Genomic DNA, 20846 nt, shown 5'->3' with positions numbered 1-20846 from the left:
CCGGTGAATGGTCTTGGCCCCTTTGTCAAATATCAGGTGGCTGAAATTGCATGTACTCATATTTGGGTCCTCAATTTTGTTCCATTGATCTATGGGTCTATTTTTTTCTGCCAGTACCATGTTGTTTTTATGACAATAGCTCTGTAATACATCTTAAAATATGATGGGGATTTTGATTGGCATTGCATTGAATCTATAAATGGATTTTGGTAGGATGGTCATTTTCACAATATTAATTCTTCCAATCATGGGCATGGGAGTTCCTTCAATCTTCTCATGTCTTCTTAGTCTCTTTTTTAAAAGATTTAAATTTTTCATTGTAGAGGTCTTTAATGTCTTTGGTCAGGCTTATTCTGAAATTGTTTTTGCAGCTATTGTGAAGGGGAGTGTTTTCATGTGCTCTTTCTCGCATTGCTTGTTATTGGTATATAGAAAGGCTACACTTTTGTAGGTTAATATTTTTAAGGAAACTCTGACTTTAAGGAAACTGTTGTGCTGGATAGCTTTAGTGTCAACTTGACACATCTGTGTAGAGGGAGCCTCAATTGGGAAATTGCCTCCATTCGACTGGCCTGTGGCCATGTCTGTGGGGCATCTTTTTGATTATTGAGAGATGTTGGAGGGCCCAGCCCACTGTGGGTGGTGCCTGCCCTGAGCAGGTGGGCCTATGTTGTATAAGAAAGCAGGTTGAGCTGGTGGGGGCCGGAGGAGCAAGCTAGTAAGCAGTGTTCCTCTATGGCTTGTGCTTCAGCTCCTGCCTCCAGATTCCTGCCCTGAGTTCCTACCTTGGGTTCCCTGTTGAACTGTGACTGGGAAGATGTAAGCTGAATAAACCCTTTCCTCCCCAAGTTGGTATTGGTCAGAGTATTTTGTTACAGCAATGGAGAAAACAAACTAGAAGAGATATAAATAGATATTTCTGCATTTTCAATATGTATTTCCTTGATAATTAATAATATTGAACACATTTTCAAATGTTTATTGGACATTTTTAGATTGTCTTTGGAGAAAAGGCTAATCAAGTCTGTTGCCTATTTTTAATCACGTTTTTTTTTGTTGTTGTTCAGGAGGGTTTTTTTTTATTCTGGATATTAACTTCTGGTTAGATATATGATTTGAAAATACTTTCTCCTTTTCAATAGATCATCTTTTTACTCTGTTGCCTGTATTTGTTTATTGTCAGAGTCTTTTTGCTGCTGCTGTTGGTTTTTTGACATAAGCTGGCCTCTGACTTTCAGTTCTCCTGCTTCAGCCTCCTGGGATTACAGACATGTAGGTGCCACTACACCTGACTAGTTTTGTCATTTGATAACCCAGAATTGTGATGCAGTCCCATTTGTCTATTTTTGGTTTGTTGATTGTGCTTTTGGTGGCCTAGCCATTAATCATTGCCATAATGCAGGTTTTTATAGCAAAAAGTCTGCTGTGTTATTTCCCTGAGAAAGGAATTAGCTTGTTTTCTTCTGTACAGCAGCCTTGCTAATAATAATACTTGTTTTTTTTGTTTTTTTGTTTTTTTTTTTTACCCTTTCTGTCTCCCCATATCCCTTCTCACTGGCTGCCTTGAGCCTACCATATCATCCTTTTTTTAAAAAAAGCTCCTTTGGTTCCCTCCTTTGTGTCTTCCTTTGTTTACTGATTTATTTATATATCAGAAGGTTGTATGGGAAGCAGGGGTCGGAGGGACACTAATGAGGGATAAATGAAGTAGTGGGGAATATAAAAAATAACATCACGGCCTGGAGAGATGGCTCAGTGGTTAAGAGCACTGGCTGTACTTGCAGAAGACTCGGGTTCAAATCACAGCACCCACATGGTGGCTAACATTTCTCCATAACTCAAGTTCCAGGGGGGATCCGATGCCCTCTTTGATGTCTGCCGGCATTGCACAACATATGTGCACTTACATACGTGGAGGCATAACATGCATACACATAAAATAAAACAAAATAAAAAAATAACATCACATGTGTATGCATTACACACCCACACGCATTTGAATTTACACAGATAAGCAAACTTGTTCTCTTCAAAGGAATTGTACTTCAATAATCTACATTTATTTTGACTGTGTTGCCCTTATTCAGAATATTATGGTACCAGAGAGGAGATGGGATTTTTTTTTCTTTAGAATTGCCTTAGGGCGGGCCTCTTGATGCTTGCTACAGGCTGTGTTCTTACACTGACTCTATAGAAAGAGGCAGCAGAACAAACCTGTCTCATGTACACCTCAGCCCAGGTCACTGTGCCTGATCTGTATTGTGAATGTGGAGACAAGGATTTAAAAAAAAAAAGAATTGTCTTAAAACCAACTTGCAAAAAACAAAACAAAACAAAACAAACAAAAAAAATCAGAAAATTTATTATCATTTCAATGGGTTTTGCAGACAGATCTGAGTTTGAATTACAGCACCTATACTTAAGTTTTATGATGAATATCAAAGCACTTCCCTTCTTATCAAGTAGGATATGAGTGTCTAGCATCTACCATGTGGTAAATTCAGGTTAAGAATCCTTAGTTACATTGCAGGGCATGGAGGCACATGCCTCTAATCCCAGCAATTGGGAGGGAGAGGCAGGCAGATCTCTGTGTTCGAGGCCAGCACAATCTATATAGGGAGTTCCATGCCAGCTGGGACTACAGGAAGACCCTGTCTCCCTGTCTCAAAAAGACCAAAAAAAAAAAAAAAAAGAGAGAGAGAGAGAGAATCCTTAGTTACATAGCTAATTTAAAATCGGTTTGAGACTCTGTCTCAAAAATAAATGAATATTTAGATAGATAAATGGACAAATGAGCAAATTTTTTAAAGCTGAATTAAAAATAATCTTTCGGTTTTATTTATTTGTATTTTATATGTATGAGTGTATTGCTTGCATGTAAGTATACCCGTATCATGCAGTGCCCACGGAGGAGAGAAGAGGGCGTCAGATCCCCTGGAAGAGTCGTTAGCCACCATGTGGTTTCTGGGCCTTCTGCAAGAATAGCCAGTGCTCTTTACCACTGAGCCATCTCTCCAGCCTCAATCATTTTTAATGATAGAAATATTTTTATTCTTTAATGTAATCATATTCATGACTCCCCCCCGCCAACCACAAAGGAATCTCTTATTTAAAAATTTTAGGACAAGAGTATTTTAGATTTTTCTTCCAGATTTTGGAATATTTACACAGACTTTAGTCATTTATTGCACTGGTAATAGTGAGGCTGTTTATAAGCTTAATCTCAGATTGTGTAAGAAATAAAGCACCTGAGTCATATCATGCACCCTATTCATTGGCAAGGACTGCCATAACAAAGTATGGAGGATGGGGTGGATTAAACACCACCAGCAAGTTAGGGTTATCATTAAAGATGACCTAACATGGCTGCTTAGGATTCTCATTTGGGAATTAGAAGTGCAATTAATATTTATTCAGCGTATTCTGTGTGCCAGGTACTACATTAAAATTTTTGCGTATGGTATTCTCATTTAAATTTTAGAAGCCCTCAAATGAATCCTATGTTGCAGCCATTTTTCTGTCAGCCAAAGAAAATGTAGCCCTGAAATAGTTAAATGCAATTAGCAAGAGATTTTTGAAGAGGGGTTTTCCTTACTACTTCACACCAATCTTTCCGTCGGTAAGATTTGGGAACATGGTTTCTTATGTTTATATGTTTTTCTCATGCATATTTTTTGGGTAAAAGAATGCCTTCTCATTGGTAGCTTAACGTATTTTTTTTACCCTATAACATGAGAGTCATATATAGGGCACTTAGTTTTAGCATATCTTTTTGTCTTTGTTTTTATATTTTTTAGACTAGTGCATAAAATGAGTTTCATCATAACATTTTCATACATATGTAGCATTGTACTTGCTCGTCCCCCCGTTACTTTCCCTGCCCCTTCCTTCTGCGTGTCCCCTCCCTTGATAGTCTCCCTTCTGCTTTCATGTCACACGTACATATATTTAAATCTAGAATCTGCATATGAGAGAAAATGTGATATTTATCTTTGGTTTAACAAAAAGTTCATCTTTTCATTGGGATATGCAGAAAATTCCAGCGACAACAGCCTTACCAGTCACTCACTTTATTAATGCTTTAAAGCTCATGGTAGTAAGTATTGCAGTTACCAGCTTCAGATATCATTTAAGGATCAGGGAATTATTTGTAATACATTTTGACCCAGAATAAACTGTTAATTAATAATCATTCCTGGGGAAAACCCCAATCAATATAGGTTGCTAACAAGTCCTCTACTTGGCACTGTATGAAACAGCATGCGAACATTCCCTGTTACTTGCATTTTTTGTTGTTGTTGTTGCAGTTGTTTTTTGTTTTGAAGCAGGATCTCTCTATAGCCCCAGCTGGCCTGGAACTCACTGTATAGACTATGCTGGCCTCAATCTTCCCAGAGATTCACCTGCCTCTGCCTCCCTGAGTGCTGGGATTAAAGGGGTGCACCACCACACCCAGCTGTAACCTGTGTTTTCAAGTCCAAGTTCCCATATTTAATCTGGGAGAGCAATTGTAGGTCTGAGCTTATACTTGGGAAAGTTGCCTTGTCATCTTCTACCTAAGGACTCCACACATGTTTAAAAAGAAAAAGGCCTATTTTCATTTAGGAAACCGATTTTCCTGTTGATTCAACCTCTTGTGTATTAAGAGTGTGTATTAAGAGATTTCCCATAAATTCATTCATTAGACTGTTACCCTTGACATAGGGCATTGATCAGAAAGAAACAGATTGTTCAGTTTCCAGTTGTTCAGATTTCTCAGGACAAATTTCAAAGGGTCACAAGGGCCACCAAATGAAGCCTATGCAACTCCCTTATAAAGATTGAAGGGTAGCAATTTGCATTTTATTAAATACTGTCAGTAAGGTAGTTTCAGACAATGCTTTCCATAATACTGAAGCATTATTCTTGGTGTGTATCAAAACCTTTGCAGTGTTACACAGCTGATGCTTAAGCAATACTGAGAGGAGACTGTTAAACCTTCACAACCTGGAAGTTTTAAAGAAAGGTATTTGTGAGGCTGGAGAGATTGCTCAGTAGGTAAGAGCACTGATTGCTCTTCCAGCAGACTGGTTTGGTTTCCAGCACCCACATGGCAGCTAACAACCATTGGTAACTCCAGTTTCAAGGAATCCAATGCCTTCTTCTGTTCTCCATGGGCATTGCACACACAAGTGCACTTTACCTATATGCACAGAAAACATCCGTGCATATAAAATAAAAACAAATAAGTTTTTAAAAATTTAAAAAGGCATTTGTGTGGTGGGTTTGGGAGTTAGATGACCTGTACTTTATCCCTACTTTGCTGCTTTCTAGCTGGGGTACCTGTAGGCAAATCATGTGATTTCTTGGGATTTAGGACCTGGTAAGGATAAGGAAGAAAAAGAGGAGAAAGCCTGTGAGGTTGCTCGGGTAAAGGTGCTTGCTGCCAATCTTGACAGCCTGCATTCAATTCTCAGGAGTGGTGGCAGGAGAGAACTGACTCTGGAAAGTTGGCTTTTGATCTCTCTCTCTCTCTCTCTCTCTCTCTCTCTCTCTCTGTGTCTGTCTCTCTCTGAATGTAATAAAAATATAGAAAAAAAAAAGGAGAACGGGCTATAGGACAGGTGTCATGGTGTACTCAGTACATGATTGCAAGATGACCTGGCTCTACCTCTGGTAGACTGATGTTTGATAAGACAAGAGGTAAGGTGGTCTCCAACCATAATGATCAGTTTAGTTCAACCTGAATGAAAAAGTCATTTAAGATAGAGATAAGTAGATGGTTGAGGAAGGTTGATCTCAGGGATTGAGGACTACAACCATGAGGAATTTAGATTTTGTTCTATAGATATTAGGGAGTTACAGAAGGTTGTGTAAGCAGGGCACCAACATGAGCTAGGTCCAAACTCTACTACTACCTGCATGACCTTGGTCTTAAGCAGGTCACCAACCTTTTCTGAACATGATAGTCCTCTTTGAAAACAGAAGAGTTGAGCTAGATAATCTTGAACATTGCTTTCCTTTCAAAAATTCTGTGAGTTTATAAAAGGATTTTATATTTCTGTGATTTTATTAAAGGATCATAGATTTCTTGAAACTTTGTCTCTATAGTGGATCTTTTATCCTAGCAGCAACTGGAGTCCTAGTCATAGATAAAAGCTCAATTGTATCACCACTTCAGGGAGGGTACAGGATACTCTATATGCTTTCAATTGCTTTCTAATAACACATTGTATTAAATGCTTTGTTGAAACAATGAAGATTTTTGTCAGGAGACAAGGGCTACCTGGAAGCGATGCTTAGAATTTATTTCAATACTAAGTGCAAAACTTTACTCAAATTATTTTTCATCTTCCTCATTTAGTTCCTGTCTGCTTTTGTTGTTTCTTGCTGTTTAGGAATTTAGAAGCAATTGCGGGTTGATACTTTTATCATGGATTTTCCTTAATAAGAACATTCTGAGGATGAGGATGAAGCTCAGTTGATAGAGTGCTTACCCATCATGTATGAAGCCCGGGGTTTGATTCCCCAGCACCATGTAAAATGGGTGTGGTGATGCACACCTGTAATCCCAGCACTGGAGATGTGGAAGCAGGAGGAAGTTCAAGGTCTTCCTGAGCCATTTAGTGAGCTCTAGGTCAGTCTGAGATATATGAGACTCTGTGACAGGGGAGGAGGAGGAAGAGGAGAGAGAGAGAGAGAGAGAGAGAGAGAGAGAGAGAGAGAGAGAGAGAGAGAGATAGAGAGAGAGAGAGAGAGAGAGAGTTGTCGTCTACCTGAAGCAGTCCATGAAATAAGAATTAGGGTGTACATAATCATAATTTATTTGGGAAGTGATCATAGGAAGCTTCAGAAGAGAGAGAATGTATGATAGGGAAAGGAAAAATACTATAGATGTAGAAGACATGTGAAGACACAAACTGGGTGTCTGGAAAACTGGAGCTCTACTCGATGTGGCAGAAACATTATAGGTGTCCTACCCCAAGGGAGAGGAATCTGTCAATCATACACCAGTTCCCACCAATCACTGGTTTCACACCATCCAGGAGATGGCAGTGGCAGGGGCATTAGGCCTTATCAAGCCTGTGTGCACAGATGAGTGCTGGTGGGATATGTGCAGGACTCTAAGTGTCTGCTACCTACTGTTGTTGGAGTTGGTTTTATATCTTTAATGCCTCTTGTTTTCACCAGTTAGTCTAAAAAAAGTGTTGTTTCTTTAAGCATATGTTTGAGTGTCTAGTGAATGAGTGCCCAGAAAACTTTTAGTGGTGCATCTCTGGGTTATACACACATACATTGAGCTTCTCAGAGCAGCTTGGGAGAATCACTATAGCAAGAAAATTTCCCCATGACCTCTCCTTTATGAACAGATGGAGATTGCTGACTCTGTCTTTGATCCAAAGGAAACATCATTGCTAATCATCAGAGGACCTTTTAAGCTAAGAAAGTTCCTTTTATTTAATATTTTTATTTATTCCTTGAAAATTTCCTACATGTATAAAGTGTATCTTGGCCATAGTTTCCCTGTTCTCCAGCCCTCCAACTTCCCTTGGGATGCCCTGAACACATCTCCCTCCCAATTTCATGTCCATGTCCTTTTTAAAAAATTTTTTATTATTTTTATTTTATGTGTTTGAGTGTATTGCCTGCATGTGTGTAAGTGCACCCATGTTGTGCAATGCCCATGGAGGTCTCTTAGATTCCTTGGAACTGGAATTTTGGATGATTGTTGGCCACCATATGGATGCTGGGAATCAAACCTGGGTTCCTCTATGAGAGCAGTTGGTGCTCTTAACCACTGAGCAATCTTTCCAGCCCCTCACTGTTCTCTTTTTAATATATAAACCACTGAGTCCAATTAGTGCTACCTATAGGTACATAGGTATGGGGTCATCCATTGGGGGTATGGGCAACCTGCCAGTGATTACCCTTCAAATAATGACTCTCCTCCCCCAGGGGCCATCAACTGCGAACAGCTCCTGAGCTAGGGGGATATCCAGGGTATATTGAAAAGGAATATGAAAACCTGAAGGATTCACTTCTCCACATGTCTGTTGTCTTATATATGTGAAGAAATGAGGAAGGCCAAATGTGTGGTACATGCCTACCAGAACTTACTGCTTCTTAGGTATTTGGGCAAGCATATCTTGGAAGGATCTGGGCTTTGAAAAGGCATTTGAAATGTGAAACTTGAACAAGAATTTCTGAGTTCCTCTGGATAGTGTTCCTTGGTTAGGCAGAGCTTTTGAGGAACTTTTCAGAAGAGGACTAGAAATGGCTCCATGTGACGTGGTGCCACCCCCGGTTTACCTTGCTCCAGCTGGCCTTCAGTCTGAAGAGCATCAGGCTGCTGGTACCAGTAGGTGCTTGCACATGCTATAAATGCTCTTTCCCTTATTGCTCACCCCACTGAGTGGAGTTATTCTTGAGTATGTAGTTTAAGAATCCTTTTACCAAGAGATGCTTTTACTGAATCTAAAAGTGATATATCTCTTTACTTGTCTAATATCTATCATCCTCTCATTAGACTGTAAATCTGAAGAACAACTTCACTGTGGTATATACTAGCCAGTTGTATTGATGCCAAGGATCACTGTGGCACCTACATGACAGGGGCTTAATAAATGCAGAATGGGTAAATGAATGAATATCTAAATGATCAACCATGGTATAGCATTAGAAGAGAGCTATATGCAGTGACTGTCTGAATAATATAGCTAATTTCAGTGTTTGGCAGTATAAAAGCAAATATTTTGTGTTTTCTTTGCTTATATGTGAGTCTATGCATAGAAATGTTTCAGTCATATTCAGTGTATACCGGAACATATCAAAATATAATTACTGGTAATACCACCACCCATGGTAACCATTGAATTAGGATATGGCCCAAAGCCGAGGAATTAGAAGACTGGAGGTTTGTGTAGGCTAAGTCAGCGATGAGCAAAGTCTTCCTAGTCAGGGACCCCAAGTGTTTTCCGAAAGATTCAGACTCAGAGTGCAGTAGATCCTCCTCATAAGGAAAACTCCTGTCTCCTCAGTGGTGTTGATTCATATATTCTTTAGGATAAGGCAAGTGCTATAACAAACAGCCCCACAAAGTCAGTGGTTTACCATAATGAAAGTTTACTTTTGCTCATGTAGCATCCCAGTGTAGGTATATCCTGGGTGGATAGTGCCTTCTTCAGATGATTACTTGACAACCTAGTCTCTTTCCATGTTGGTGCTCTTTCTTAGAGCCTCAGATCACCTTTTCATCAGGTGATAAGAAAAGGGATAACACGGAGACTTACAAGGGAAGTTTTGTGTCTATTTTATTGAGATGTAACACAAATACCATAAAATTCACCCATTGAAAATGGCCAAGTCAGTGAGTTTTAGCATATTCACAGAGTTGTACAATCATGACTATCATTAATTTTAGAGCATTTACAACGTTCCCCCTGAATAAATTTATCCATTACCAGCCACTCCGCTTCCTAGTTTCCTCCAGCCCTCCTCCCCATCACTAAGCAATCATTAATCTCTTCTGATTACTATCTTCTGGTTAATCTCTTCTAGTTACTGCCAATTCCCCCACCTCACTGTCTAGCCTTACTCTTTTTTTTCTGTCTCTCTGACTTTGCCTTTCCTGGCCATTTCCTATGGATGGAATGATATAATACATATTGTATGTGTGGCTTTTTGCATGTAGCATAATATTTTTAACATTCAGGTTGTAGCATATGACGGCATATAATTTTGGTTGCTTCCTAACATTCTATAGACCACATTTTACTTATCATTTCATCTGCTGGTGGATATTTGGGTTGTTTCTATTTTTTTATCATCCTAGGGAGGCTTGTATAAGCCTGGTGAGGAAATGAAGCACATTGCTCCTTCTTGTGTTTCAGTGGCCCAAATTAAGTCTGATGACCACAAGGGAAGTTGGGAAATAGGTTCTGGCTGAGTGATGAGGAAGAAAATGAAATAGACTGTGGTGAACCTGCTACAGCTTGCAGATAAGGAGTGGGAATTAAATGGACTCATCACTGTGAAGATCTCTGGCAACAACATGTCACAGGACAAGACCTAGACTTCAGGCAGGAATATACTTCAGATCCTGCTGCGTTTGTGTAAGTGGGAAAGCCAGCCTGCAAAATGCTCAGTTATGTCGCAGGGCCTTCTAGTCAATGTAGAGGCAGCCTTCATATATATTTCTTTGTGATCCCCAGGAGACTGGGGAAATTTGGGGTGACAGGAGCACAGCAGAACTGCTTCTGCCCTGTGTTATAATTTGGACCCACTTATAGAGTAGAAAAAAAGAGACCATCCTGGTTTGCTTGTCTTTGGCTGTGGGCATTGTTCTCATGAAAACCCAGGTTGCCTCTAATTGTTCCTTTCTCTTCTGTAAATATGAGGCATCTGGCCAGGGGAGGGCACCTGCTTTCTTGTGGCAGGTGTATATCTGTCAGAGTCCAATCAGGAAACAGAAACCACCCTATGCATTCAAAATTAAGGAAACTGAGCACAGGAAATTGGCTGCACAGGCGCTGGAAGAGTGGAGGCGCTGAACAGAAAGCCACGAGGCAGCCTAGAAATCATCAGCACCCTTTGGCTGGAGGAACCTAGAAAAGAGGTGATGTCACCAGCATCCAAGTGCCAGGGTCACCTGGAGTGATCCTGAGGCAGCCTGCTGGGAGCCGAGTCTATGAGAGAAACCCAAAGTTGTGTGTTCTTTTTGTCCTCCTCATTCTCTAGTTACCTGCCCTCCAGGACCTCTCACTGCTTACTGTCAGGTGATCATCAGGGACCTGGAGACTCAGTCTCTGCACAGAGCAGAGTGGGGAAGACTGGGAAGTATGTGACAGTGAACAGACCCATCTCTGGCCCCATGGAACACTTTTAGATACATTGCTTGTCTTCTATCTACAGACAATTTCTTAAGGCATAATTTATATACAGTAAAATGCTGATGAGTGTGGCCACGTAAACACACTTATGAAATTAATATCACCAAGAGGTAGAATGGTTTATCTATCCCAGAAAGTTCCCTTTTGTTTCTTCCTAGTCACTTTCTCTACCAATCCAGCTCCAATATGAGTAGCTTTGATTGATCTCTGTTCTAGTTTCCTAGTTTTTTATTTTTTTTATTTTTTATTTTTTTTTATTAATTTTTTTTTGTAGTGCCCAAACTGGCATATGCCCATTCAGTGCTTTAAATTTTTTCTACTGTGGTTCTTGCACTTGTGTTTTTGAGTTTTCATTTCTGTCCTTCCTCTTCCTTTTTACTCTAATCCTTCTCCTTTTTCCTCCTCTTCCTCCCTCTACCCTCAACACACACTATGTTTATATAAATTATATATTTTTATTAGTTGCTTTTAAGTTCTTATTTGCAGTGTTTTCTTTTGTGGCAGTGTCTCACATTGGAGTTAGCCCAAAACTCATGGCAGTCCTACTGCCTCAGCCTCCAAAGTGCTGGGATTATTTACAACCCCTCGCCCGCTCTCTTCTTGTCAATTACAATAGATTCATCCCTGGGTCAGTACAGTGGTATATGCTGTATCTCAATTATTGGGTCACATTTTCCTGCTTCTCTGCACATCTCCTAATTTTATGGTACTCTGGACATTTTATCTAAAAGTACTGAAGTCTGAGGTATGACGATTTTTTTTAACTGCAAATATTGGAGCCCTTGCCTAAGCCTGGTGATTAGCATTTATGACTGTTTTTTATGGTTCTCCTAGAGAATAGCTGGGTTGATGGTGGATTGCATTTTTAATTTGATTCAGTTCACCTGTGATTATCCCAACCCCCAACCTCCTGTCCCTCTGCTGCCTTTTCTGCCTTAGTCAATATTTGAGCAGGAAGGCGTAGGGACTGCTGTTTCTGATAACTTTGAATTCAGTACTCACAGTACGTGGAGTCCAAGTGTTGTGATTAATACATATAATAGCTTTTGGTTTCTGAGCTTCTCTTTCACTGTGGCTTTCTTGGCCAAATTCAGGGGATAGGGATGAGGTAAGAGAATTGTTAGGTCGAATGATTTGGTTCTGATGACTCTAGATTGCATTTTTTTTCTGTCAGCTTATGCTGTTGTCCGAAGCAAATCTTTAGCAGATTCATTCTTTCTCTTTTCAAAATGTTTCTCCTACTTCAAATGCTCTCTTCTTCAGTCATCTACTTACATGCAGGCAAATAAGTGTAGAAACTGCCAGCCGCTCTGAAATTCAGTTCACACATGCTTGGACTTCCTAATTGGAAGAAGAAATGTTTTATTTATTTTTTTATATTTTATTTATTTTTATTTTATGAGTGTATTGCCTGCATGTGTGCAAATGCACTCGTGTCATGCAGTGCCCTCGGAGGTTAGAAGAGGTTGTTGGATCCCCTGGAACTGGAGTTACAGACAGTTGTTAGTTACCATGTGGGTGCTGGGAATCGAGCCCAGCTCCTCGGCAAGAGCAGCCGATGCTCTTAACCACTGAGCCATGTCTCCAGCCCCACGAAGTCTTTTATAATGTTTTCAGCAGGTGCAAAACAAAGTTTATTCTAGAGAGGATACTTGTCTGATAAGACACTGTGCTTGTTGGTACTCAGGGCTGGCTTAGATGAAAAGTTTACTGAGACCTAGTCTCCCACCGTAAAATTTCCTCTGATGGACATATGATATAGTAAGATGCACAGGCAGACAGGATAATTAGTGGCAAATCATTGTTGAGCAAACCTGTAGCTCATGATAACGCTGCAAGGTGAGTGAAGTCCAAAGTACTTTCCAAATGAAGAACTGAAGCACAAATGTAGAGAGGGACTTGCTCAGCATTTACGTCGGCAGCGCCCGGTGCAAAAACAAGCAGAATGGAGCACTACATGATTCCCAGTCCAGTGTTCTGTTGCATTTTATTGTTCTGCTGTGCATTTTATTGCATAAAATATATTTATAATATTATTACTTTGAAAAACTAAAATTTGTTCCTCCTAATTTGAATCCCACTAGAATTCCAGAACTAACCTCTCTGGTCAATTTGGCATATATCATTTCAGACAGTTTTCTATGTACTTGTGTACTGTTAAAATGTCATGGTATAGGATTTTTAAATATCAGGCTATCAATGCTTGGAGATCTTTCCATGTCAGTACAACTAATTTTGCTCAGTTTGTCATCCATTTAATAAACAATTATTAAACACCTATTTTGTTCCAGACTCGATTTTGTGCACTGGAGCTCATCAGTAAATAGACCAAGAAAGTAATCCCAACCTCTTGGTGCTTACATACTAAAATATAGAAAGCCAATAAAAATAAGTAAAATTTTGAAACCTGGCAAAGGGGATGCCAGTCAACAAGGAGTTTGCAGTGTTTAGTTGGGTGCTCAGGGAAGATCTTTATTTACTAGAAAGTGACATGGAGAAAGGGGCAGAAAGCATATGAGGAGGAACATTCTAGATATATCAGCACATGGGGTAGCAAGGGAGATTGCATAGTTGGGGCAAAGTAAGTAGGTGATGGGAATGTAGATAGTAAAAGACAAGGTGAAGAAATAGCTGGGCACCACATATGGGAAAGTGTTACAGGACGTTGAAAAAAATGACGCTTGTTCTAAGCTAGGAGTCCCTGGAAAGTTTGTTCTAGTTTGAGACACTCTCACTATGTAGCCCAGATGGCCTCAAATTCTTGACACTTTTCCTGCCTCAGCCTCCTGAGAGCTGGGATTACAGGCATGCACCATCACACCCAGCTTGCTCCTGTAGTTTAGAGTCACAACCAGACCTAAAAGTGTAGCAGGATCACCGACTTCTGTGTTGAGAATAGATGGTAAAGAAGCAAGGGAGAGACGGAATGATGGAATGGCTTGGGCTGGGGTGGAAATTGTGGGAGTCATGAGAAGTGGATAATTTTTAGATATGGTTTGAAAAAGAAACCAATGGCATCTACTGAATGAACAAGAGATATTAAGGAAAATCAGGCATGACTAAAGGTTTTTTGGCCTGAATTATGGACTGGCCGTTAAACAAGATGGGGGAACACCATAAGGACAGGTGTGATAGTATGGTCAAGTGGTATCCAGGGAGGAGGTGAGGGTGTCTTTGGCTGTGTTGAATTTAAGGTGTTTGATGTGTTGAATTTGAGGTATTAGACATGCAAAGGAGACTCTCGGATGGCAGTTGGATATATAAAACTGGAGTTTAGGGGAAAGGTCTGGTCCAGAGTTAGAAATTTGGTGCTCAAAAGAATATAGATAGTTTGAAAAGTCATGTTATAACCAGATGATATCACTAAGGATCTAATGTACTTAATAGAGAGGAGAAAGGCTGAAGGGATGTATCTGGGAATATTCCAATATTAAAAGACCAAAGAGACAAATAGGAACCATAAAAATCAAGCTATGGTAAGAAAACCAGGTTAATGTGGTATCCTGGTGATCAAATGAAAGAGAAAGGAGCCACAACTGTCAGTGCACACACAGGACAAATGTACATGTAGATCAAATGGTCAGATAGGACAGGGACTGAGAAATACTGAACAGATTTAACAGCAGTACAGACCTACTGAATCAAAATAGTAGGACAAAAAGTACGGATGTCTCAGTCTCATCTTTGGAGATTCATATCTAATTGGTCTGGGGTGTATCCAGATCCCTGGGGTTTTAAGGACCCCTAGATGCTTCTAATGAGGTTAAGATCCACTGTCACCTCCTCTTTCTTTTTGTTGTAAAATGGTCTTATTGTCAGAAACAGATGTTGCTGACTGATTAAACACAGGAGCTTTTATCTATAGGCTTGTTTCTGGATACTTAGGATCTGAAAATGAGAGGCATATCTGAAGGCTGATTATTAACCACTAAAGGGGTTTGCTATTTAGCACCTGTCTCAAAATGGCTTTTAAGCTGAAAATCTCTTTGCTTTTCATTTTTTTCCAGGTGCTTGATTTTTTTTTTTGTTTTGTGTATATTCAAAAGACGTTTTGTTTTAACAAGGGTAAGTTTCAAGTTAATAAAACCTTGAAGGCAAATCTATTGATGCAACTGGTTAAAAAAAAAACAAAAAAAACCAAAAACCACCCTGAATTTCAATCAATAATTGAGCATTTAGGTGAGTTAAGGACTTTATTTGCAAAATTCTGCATATCTCACACCTTAGAAGTTGGCTAGTAATAGGTGTAGAAATTTTGTACCTCATGAAAGTTTTAATCTCTTTCATATTTTTGACATAGACATTAGTAGTTATTTAAATGCTTTAGTAAATTTGAGTGGGTTGAAATCTTTTAGCACTTTACAAATTAAAGAATATCTTTGTAGGCTGAGACATGTTTTGCAGGCCGGTTAAATTAGATTCTATGTGGCAAAGAGGAAAACCAAATATATTAAAACAGAACCAAGGTAGAAAATGGAAAAAAACAGAATGGAAATACAGGATTAATTATTACAGGCTTCCAGAAGAATGCCAATTGTCTAAATTAGCCCTTTTCAACCTGGGTTGAGTTCCAGCAAGAGAATTAAACCCTAATGCCCTATGGCATCCATTGTATGAAATGAACCAATTTCAGTGGTGTACAATGGGGATAGCCATGCACCATCTTTGGGAGAATGAATAAAATATCCATTCAAATAATGAAATAATTTTCTCTAAGGTTTAATTCTACTGTGGACTCCAAGGCTATTTATGTACTAATCTGTCTTCTTAGATGATGCAGTAGATTTTGAGCTTCCTGAGGTATATGACCTTAGGAAAGAAAGCATGAAAGTCTGTTCTAAAATTACCAAGAAATTAAGAAGGATAATTTCTTTATTGATATACTAAAATAAAGCTGGGCATGGTGGTTCACGCCTGTAATCCCAGAATTTGGGAGGCTGAACGAGGTGGCTCACCAGGAGGTTGAGGTCAGCTTGGGGTACATAGTGAGTTTCAGGCAAGCTTGGGCTACAGAGTGACCCTGTCTCAACAAAAATGAAAAAGATTCACTAGAATAGTTATTAGCACAGCATAAACAGCACCATCTTATATAAAACCCAGCAGGCATATTCTAAAGTGTTCTAGGTTTTTGTCCATGTACATGAACATATGTTAATAGTGTTTTTTTTTCAAACAACAGGATCATGCTTTTCACTAGTTTTCCCATGCAATATTATGGCTATTCTATGCAGTCATTTATGGATCTGCTGCTTTTTAAGGGCTACATAGTATTACATAGCAGATTGCTATACACTACATATGGTAATTTCTTATGTTAATGGACATTTGCATCATCTCCAATTTTTTGCTATTGTAAACAGTGCTGTAACAAACATCATGTTTGAAAAATTCTTGAAAAATTGTATGTTGGGCTGGAGAGATGGCTCAGCAGTTAAGAGTACTGACTGCTCTTGCAGAGGACCCGGGTTTGATTCCCAGCACCCACCTTCTTCTGACCTCTGCGGCATTGCATGACAGGGGTGCACTCACATACATAATATACTCATACACATAAAATAAAAATAATAAAATATTTTTAAAAAAAGAAAAATTGTAGCCGGGTATGGTGCCTCACGCCTTTAATCCCAGCACTCAGGAGGCAGAGGCAGGTGGATATCTGTGAGTCAAGGCCAGCCTGGTCTACATAGTGAGTTCCCAGATAGCTGGGGCTACAGGGAGACCCTGTCTCAAAAAGACCAAAAAAAAAAAAAAAGAAAGAAAGAAAAATTGTATGTTACAAATTCTAGAAGTGGAAGTGAGGATTTACATTTTTATGTAAAATTTCAAAAAAGTTCAAAAGTACGGAACACTGTGATTGTAGGTAGGGCTCTGCATAAACATAGATCAATGGGGAAACAGTTGTAAGCCATTATGTGGTTTTGGGAACTGGACTCTGCTCCTCTGTAAGAAAAGCAAGCATCCTTAACCCATCCTTCCAGCCATGACAGACCAATAGGAAGTACAAAAATATAAGAAGATCCTGGCATACTGGCACTTGTCTGTACCAGCACTTGGGAGCAGAAGGAGCTCTTATGAATTTGAGTGAGCCTGGTCTACATAGTGAGTTCCAAGGCCTGCCATGGCTACATAGTGAGACCATGTCTCAAAAAGAGTGAGGGAAAAGAAATACAAAAAGATATTTATTATTAAAATTGGCTCATGTGGTTATAGAGGCTTAAAAGCCCCATGATAGGTTGTCTGCAAGATAGAGACTTGGAAAAAAAAAAAAAAAAAAGGAAAAGCAGTACTACACTTAAATCTGAATCTGATGACCTGAGAACTAGGGGTGCTACTGTTGTGATTCCTAGAGTATGAAAGCCAGGAACTAAGAACTTCAATGTCTGAGGGCAGAAAAGATGATGTACTAACAAAAGGGGAGGGAAGGAGGGAGATAGATTGAGATTAGGTGTCTCCTTCCTCAGCCTTTCTGGTCTACTTGATAGTTAGTCGGTCCACTGACTTGGATACTAATCTTACCCAGGCATGCTCAGAAATCATGTGTTTAACCAAGAGTCTGAGCATCCATTAGCCAAGTCAAGTGAATGCGTAGAACTAACCAACATGATAATGAATCCCCATGGACCCTTTATTCACTTAGATAATTATCGTATAGTCAATTTTGTTTCCCCTTTATCCCTACTCCCTTGTACTCCAATACTACATCTATAATGAATCAAAGACTTCTATTTTACCCATTGACATTTCAAAGTTAAGGATGCTTTTAGGAAACAATGATAACCATGGTAGCATTCCTAAATGTAATGCTTCACCCATGTCAGTGTTCTTGTTTTCCAGTTGTTTTACTGACTTTTTTTAACAGTGGGTTTGCCTGTAATCAAGACATAGTTTATACATTGCATTTGAATGACATGACTCTTTTTTCTTTTTAAAAATTAAACATAATTATGTGAATGAGTGTTCTGCCTGCATGCATATAGATGCACCATGTGCATGAAATGCCTTCAGAGGCCAGAAAAGGACATGAAACCCCTTGGAACTGGAGTTATGAACAGTTGTTAGCTGCCATGTGGGTGCTGGGAATGGAACTCAGGTCCCCTGGAAGAGTAACCAGTGCTCCTAACTGCTGAACCATCTCACCAGCCCTACATGACCCTTTTAAAAATTTTTTATTTTTGAGAATTTCATACATACTCATTTCGCATTACTTCCATTGCTTCTGGTCCCCCTCCAACTCCTCCCATGTCCCCCTGACTCACTCTCATTTTCTTATTCTTTTTTATTATTATGCGTTCATACATACATTTGTAAATATGCATATATGTATAATGCAGTCAGTCCATTTAGTGGTGCTCATGTGTACTGGTGTTCAGGGCTGCCCACTTGGGATTAGATAACCTCTCAGGGAGCTAGTCCCTGGAGAAAACTGACCCTCCCTCCCTCAGCATCCAGTGATTGCCTATAGCTCTTCATCTTGAGGTACAACCCCATGAAATTTCTACCATCCACCTTGGCATATCAACCGCTTTTGAATGACGTGATTCTTGTCTTTTATTATATTACTTTCTCCTTTTACTTTTTTTCTTCTGATTCATTTGTTAAAAATCCAAAAAGGCATTAACTGTACTTTAATATGAGATTTTCTGACACAGATTTTTAAATTACTTGTTTTTATTTTGTGTGTATGAATGTTTTGTCTGCATGTGTGTAAGTGCACTCATGTCATATATTGCCCACAGAGGCCAGAAGAGGGCACTGGAATCCCTGGAACTGGAGTTATGAAATGTTAGCTGCCATGGGAGTGCTGGGAACCAAATCTGGGCCCTCTGCAAGAGCAGCCACTGCTCTTAACCACTGAACCATATCTCTAGCCCCTGATACAGATCTTAAACAGTTGCTGCATTGGAAAAAGAAAAGGGAAATATTGCTTAGAATATTTTTTCCTCACAGCCAGTTGTTGAGCAGAACAAATGCATATACGTGTTCTCAGTTTTGATTTAGATATTTATGATCTCATAATATGTATCTTTCAGGAGAAACAGCACTGGCGACCGTGAGAAGGCTCTTCAGGTCATGCTCCAAGTTCTGCAGAGCTGTGACCACCCAGCCCCTGACATGTTTTGCCTGTGTGGAAGGATCTACAAGGATCTCTTCCTAGATTCAGACTGTGAAGATGATGCAAGCCGAGACAGTGCCATTGAATGGTAAATAGCACGTGCAGCTCTGTGTAGAGCTGAACAACATAGGCTGAGCAGCCAGGTCTGTTCCCTAGTGTATGTGTTTGCCTGTGATAAACCCACTGCAATAAATGTGGTATAGGAATTTTTAGAATCCCCGTTCAGAGAGAAAGCCAGCTACCCTTTCCAGAATCTTGTCCACCACCATTGGACAACATTTTCTCCGTGAGCTGTTCATGCCTGCCTGTCTTCATCCAACAAATGTTTATTAAGGACTTAATTTGTACTAGAGACATTTTTAGATGGGCAGTGAAGACACAGAAGACATGAATTCTTTTTTCACATTTATTTTTATGTATATGAGTGTTTTGTCTGCATTGATATAAGTATACCACATACATCCTATGCCAACAGAGACCAGGAGAGGGCATTGGATTCCCTGGAGCTAGAATTAGGGAAGGTTGTTAGCTGCCATATGGGTTCTGGGAACTAAACCCAGATCCTCTGGAAGAGCAGCCAGTGCTTTGAACCACTGAGCCATCTGTCCAGCCTTGAAACATGACTTGTCCTTATTGACCTTGCCTTGATGGTAAAGAAAATCAGCAAACAAAGTAAGATGTATAGGATGTCAGCTGATGGTGAGAGAGATGAGGAGAAGTAAAGGAGAGAGGGAGGAGTAAAGGAAGACCTTAAGAGTGGTCTGCAATTTTAATTTATTTTGTCATATTTTTTGACGTGCTAGGGATCAAACCCAGGACTTGGTGCATACTAGGCAAGTGCTCTCTTGCAGGACTATATCTCCAGCCTCTAGTTTATAATTTTAAATAGGGTAATTAGTGAAGGGGATAAAGATATGAAGGTAGTGAGGGGGTGGGTTTCACAGATAACTATGGAGAAAGTGTTTCAGGCAGAGGGAAGAGCAAGGCCCAAGATATCAGGGAGGTAGCATGCCAGACACACTTAGTGATGGTGAGGAATAGGCAGAAGAAGAGCAATGTGAAATGAGGTGGGAAGATGATCCTCTAAGTCAGAAGGGACATCAGTGGAGAATTCTGAGCAAAGACTGATGAGACTTGACATGCAGTTTTAATAGGAGTAGTCTCTCTGTTAAGCAAAGAATATATTTTAAGGCATGTCCTGCTGTGGTATAGTACATATCAACTTTAAATTAGTGACTTCAAATAGCAGCCCTTTATGATTTCTTGTGATTCTGTGGGATTTCCAGGAAGTTCATCTGTTGGCCTCACTCTTAAAGTTATTGTCAGCTACAGGGCAGAGGACCCAGGATTGATTCCCAGCACACACATATGGCAGCTAACAACTGCCTGTAACTCCAGTTCTTGGGGAATCTGACACCCTCCTCTGATCTCCACAGGTATTGCACTACATGGGCGCATTTACAAACAACACACACACACACACACACACACACACACACGTATTTTCGGGTGTGGTAGTGCATACCTTTAATCCCAGCACTCGGGGCAGAGGCAGGTGGATCTCTGTGAGTTCAAGACCAACCTGGTCTACATAGTGAGTTCTAGGCCAGTTGGAGCTACAGGGAGACCCTGTCTCAAAAAGACTCTACCCCCCAAACAAAAAAAACACCACACACACACACACACACACACACACACACGTATTTTCGGGTGTGGTAGTGCATACCTTTAATCCCAGCACTCGGGGCAGAGGCAGGTGGATCTCTGTGAGTTCAAGACCAACCTGGTCTACATAGTGAGTTCTAGGCCAGTTGGAGCTACAGGGAGACCCTGTCTCAAAAAGACTCTACCCCCCAAACAAAAAA

General features: G+C 39.9%; 1 protein-coding gene and 1 non-coding gene across 2 annotated transcripts in view; both read left to right on the top strand.

Annotated features, from left to right (window-relative positions):
- Map3k15 (mitogen-activated protein kinase kinase kinase 15) overlaps positions 1–20846 on the top strand; it is a 139080-nt gene that overhangs the window by 59151 nt on the left and 59083 nt on the right. The window contains exon 7 of the mRNA XM_029564781.1: positions 18899–19069. Within this exon, the coding sequence (XP_029420641.1) occupies positions 18899–19069 (171 nt within the window). The remainder of the gene's footprint in view (positions 1–18898; positions 19070–20846) is intronic.
- LOC115070790 lies at positions 2147–2279 on the top strand. Its single transcript, XR_003849917.1, has one exon. It is a non-coding gene; the product is annotated as a small nucleolar RNA SNORA51 (small nucleolar RNA).

Source organism: Nannospalax galili, unplaced genomic scaffold (assembly GCF_000622305.1).
Source record: "Nannospalax galili isolate Female #2095 unplaced genomic scaffold, S.galili_v1.0 scaffold217, whole genome shotgun sequence".
Taxonomy (NCBI): domain Eukaryota; kingdom Metazoa; phylum Chordata; class Mammalia; order Rodentia; family Spalacidae; genus Nannospalax; species Nannospalax galili.
This window is presented reverse-complemented; position numbering and strand designations above follow the sequence as displayed.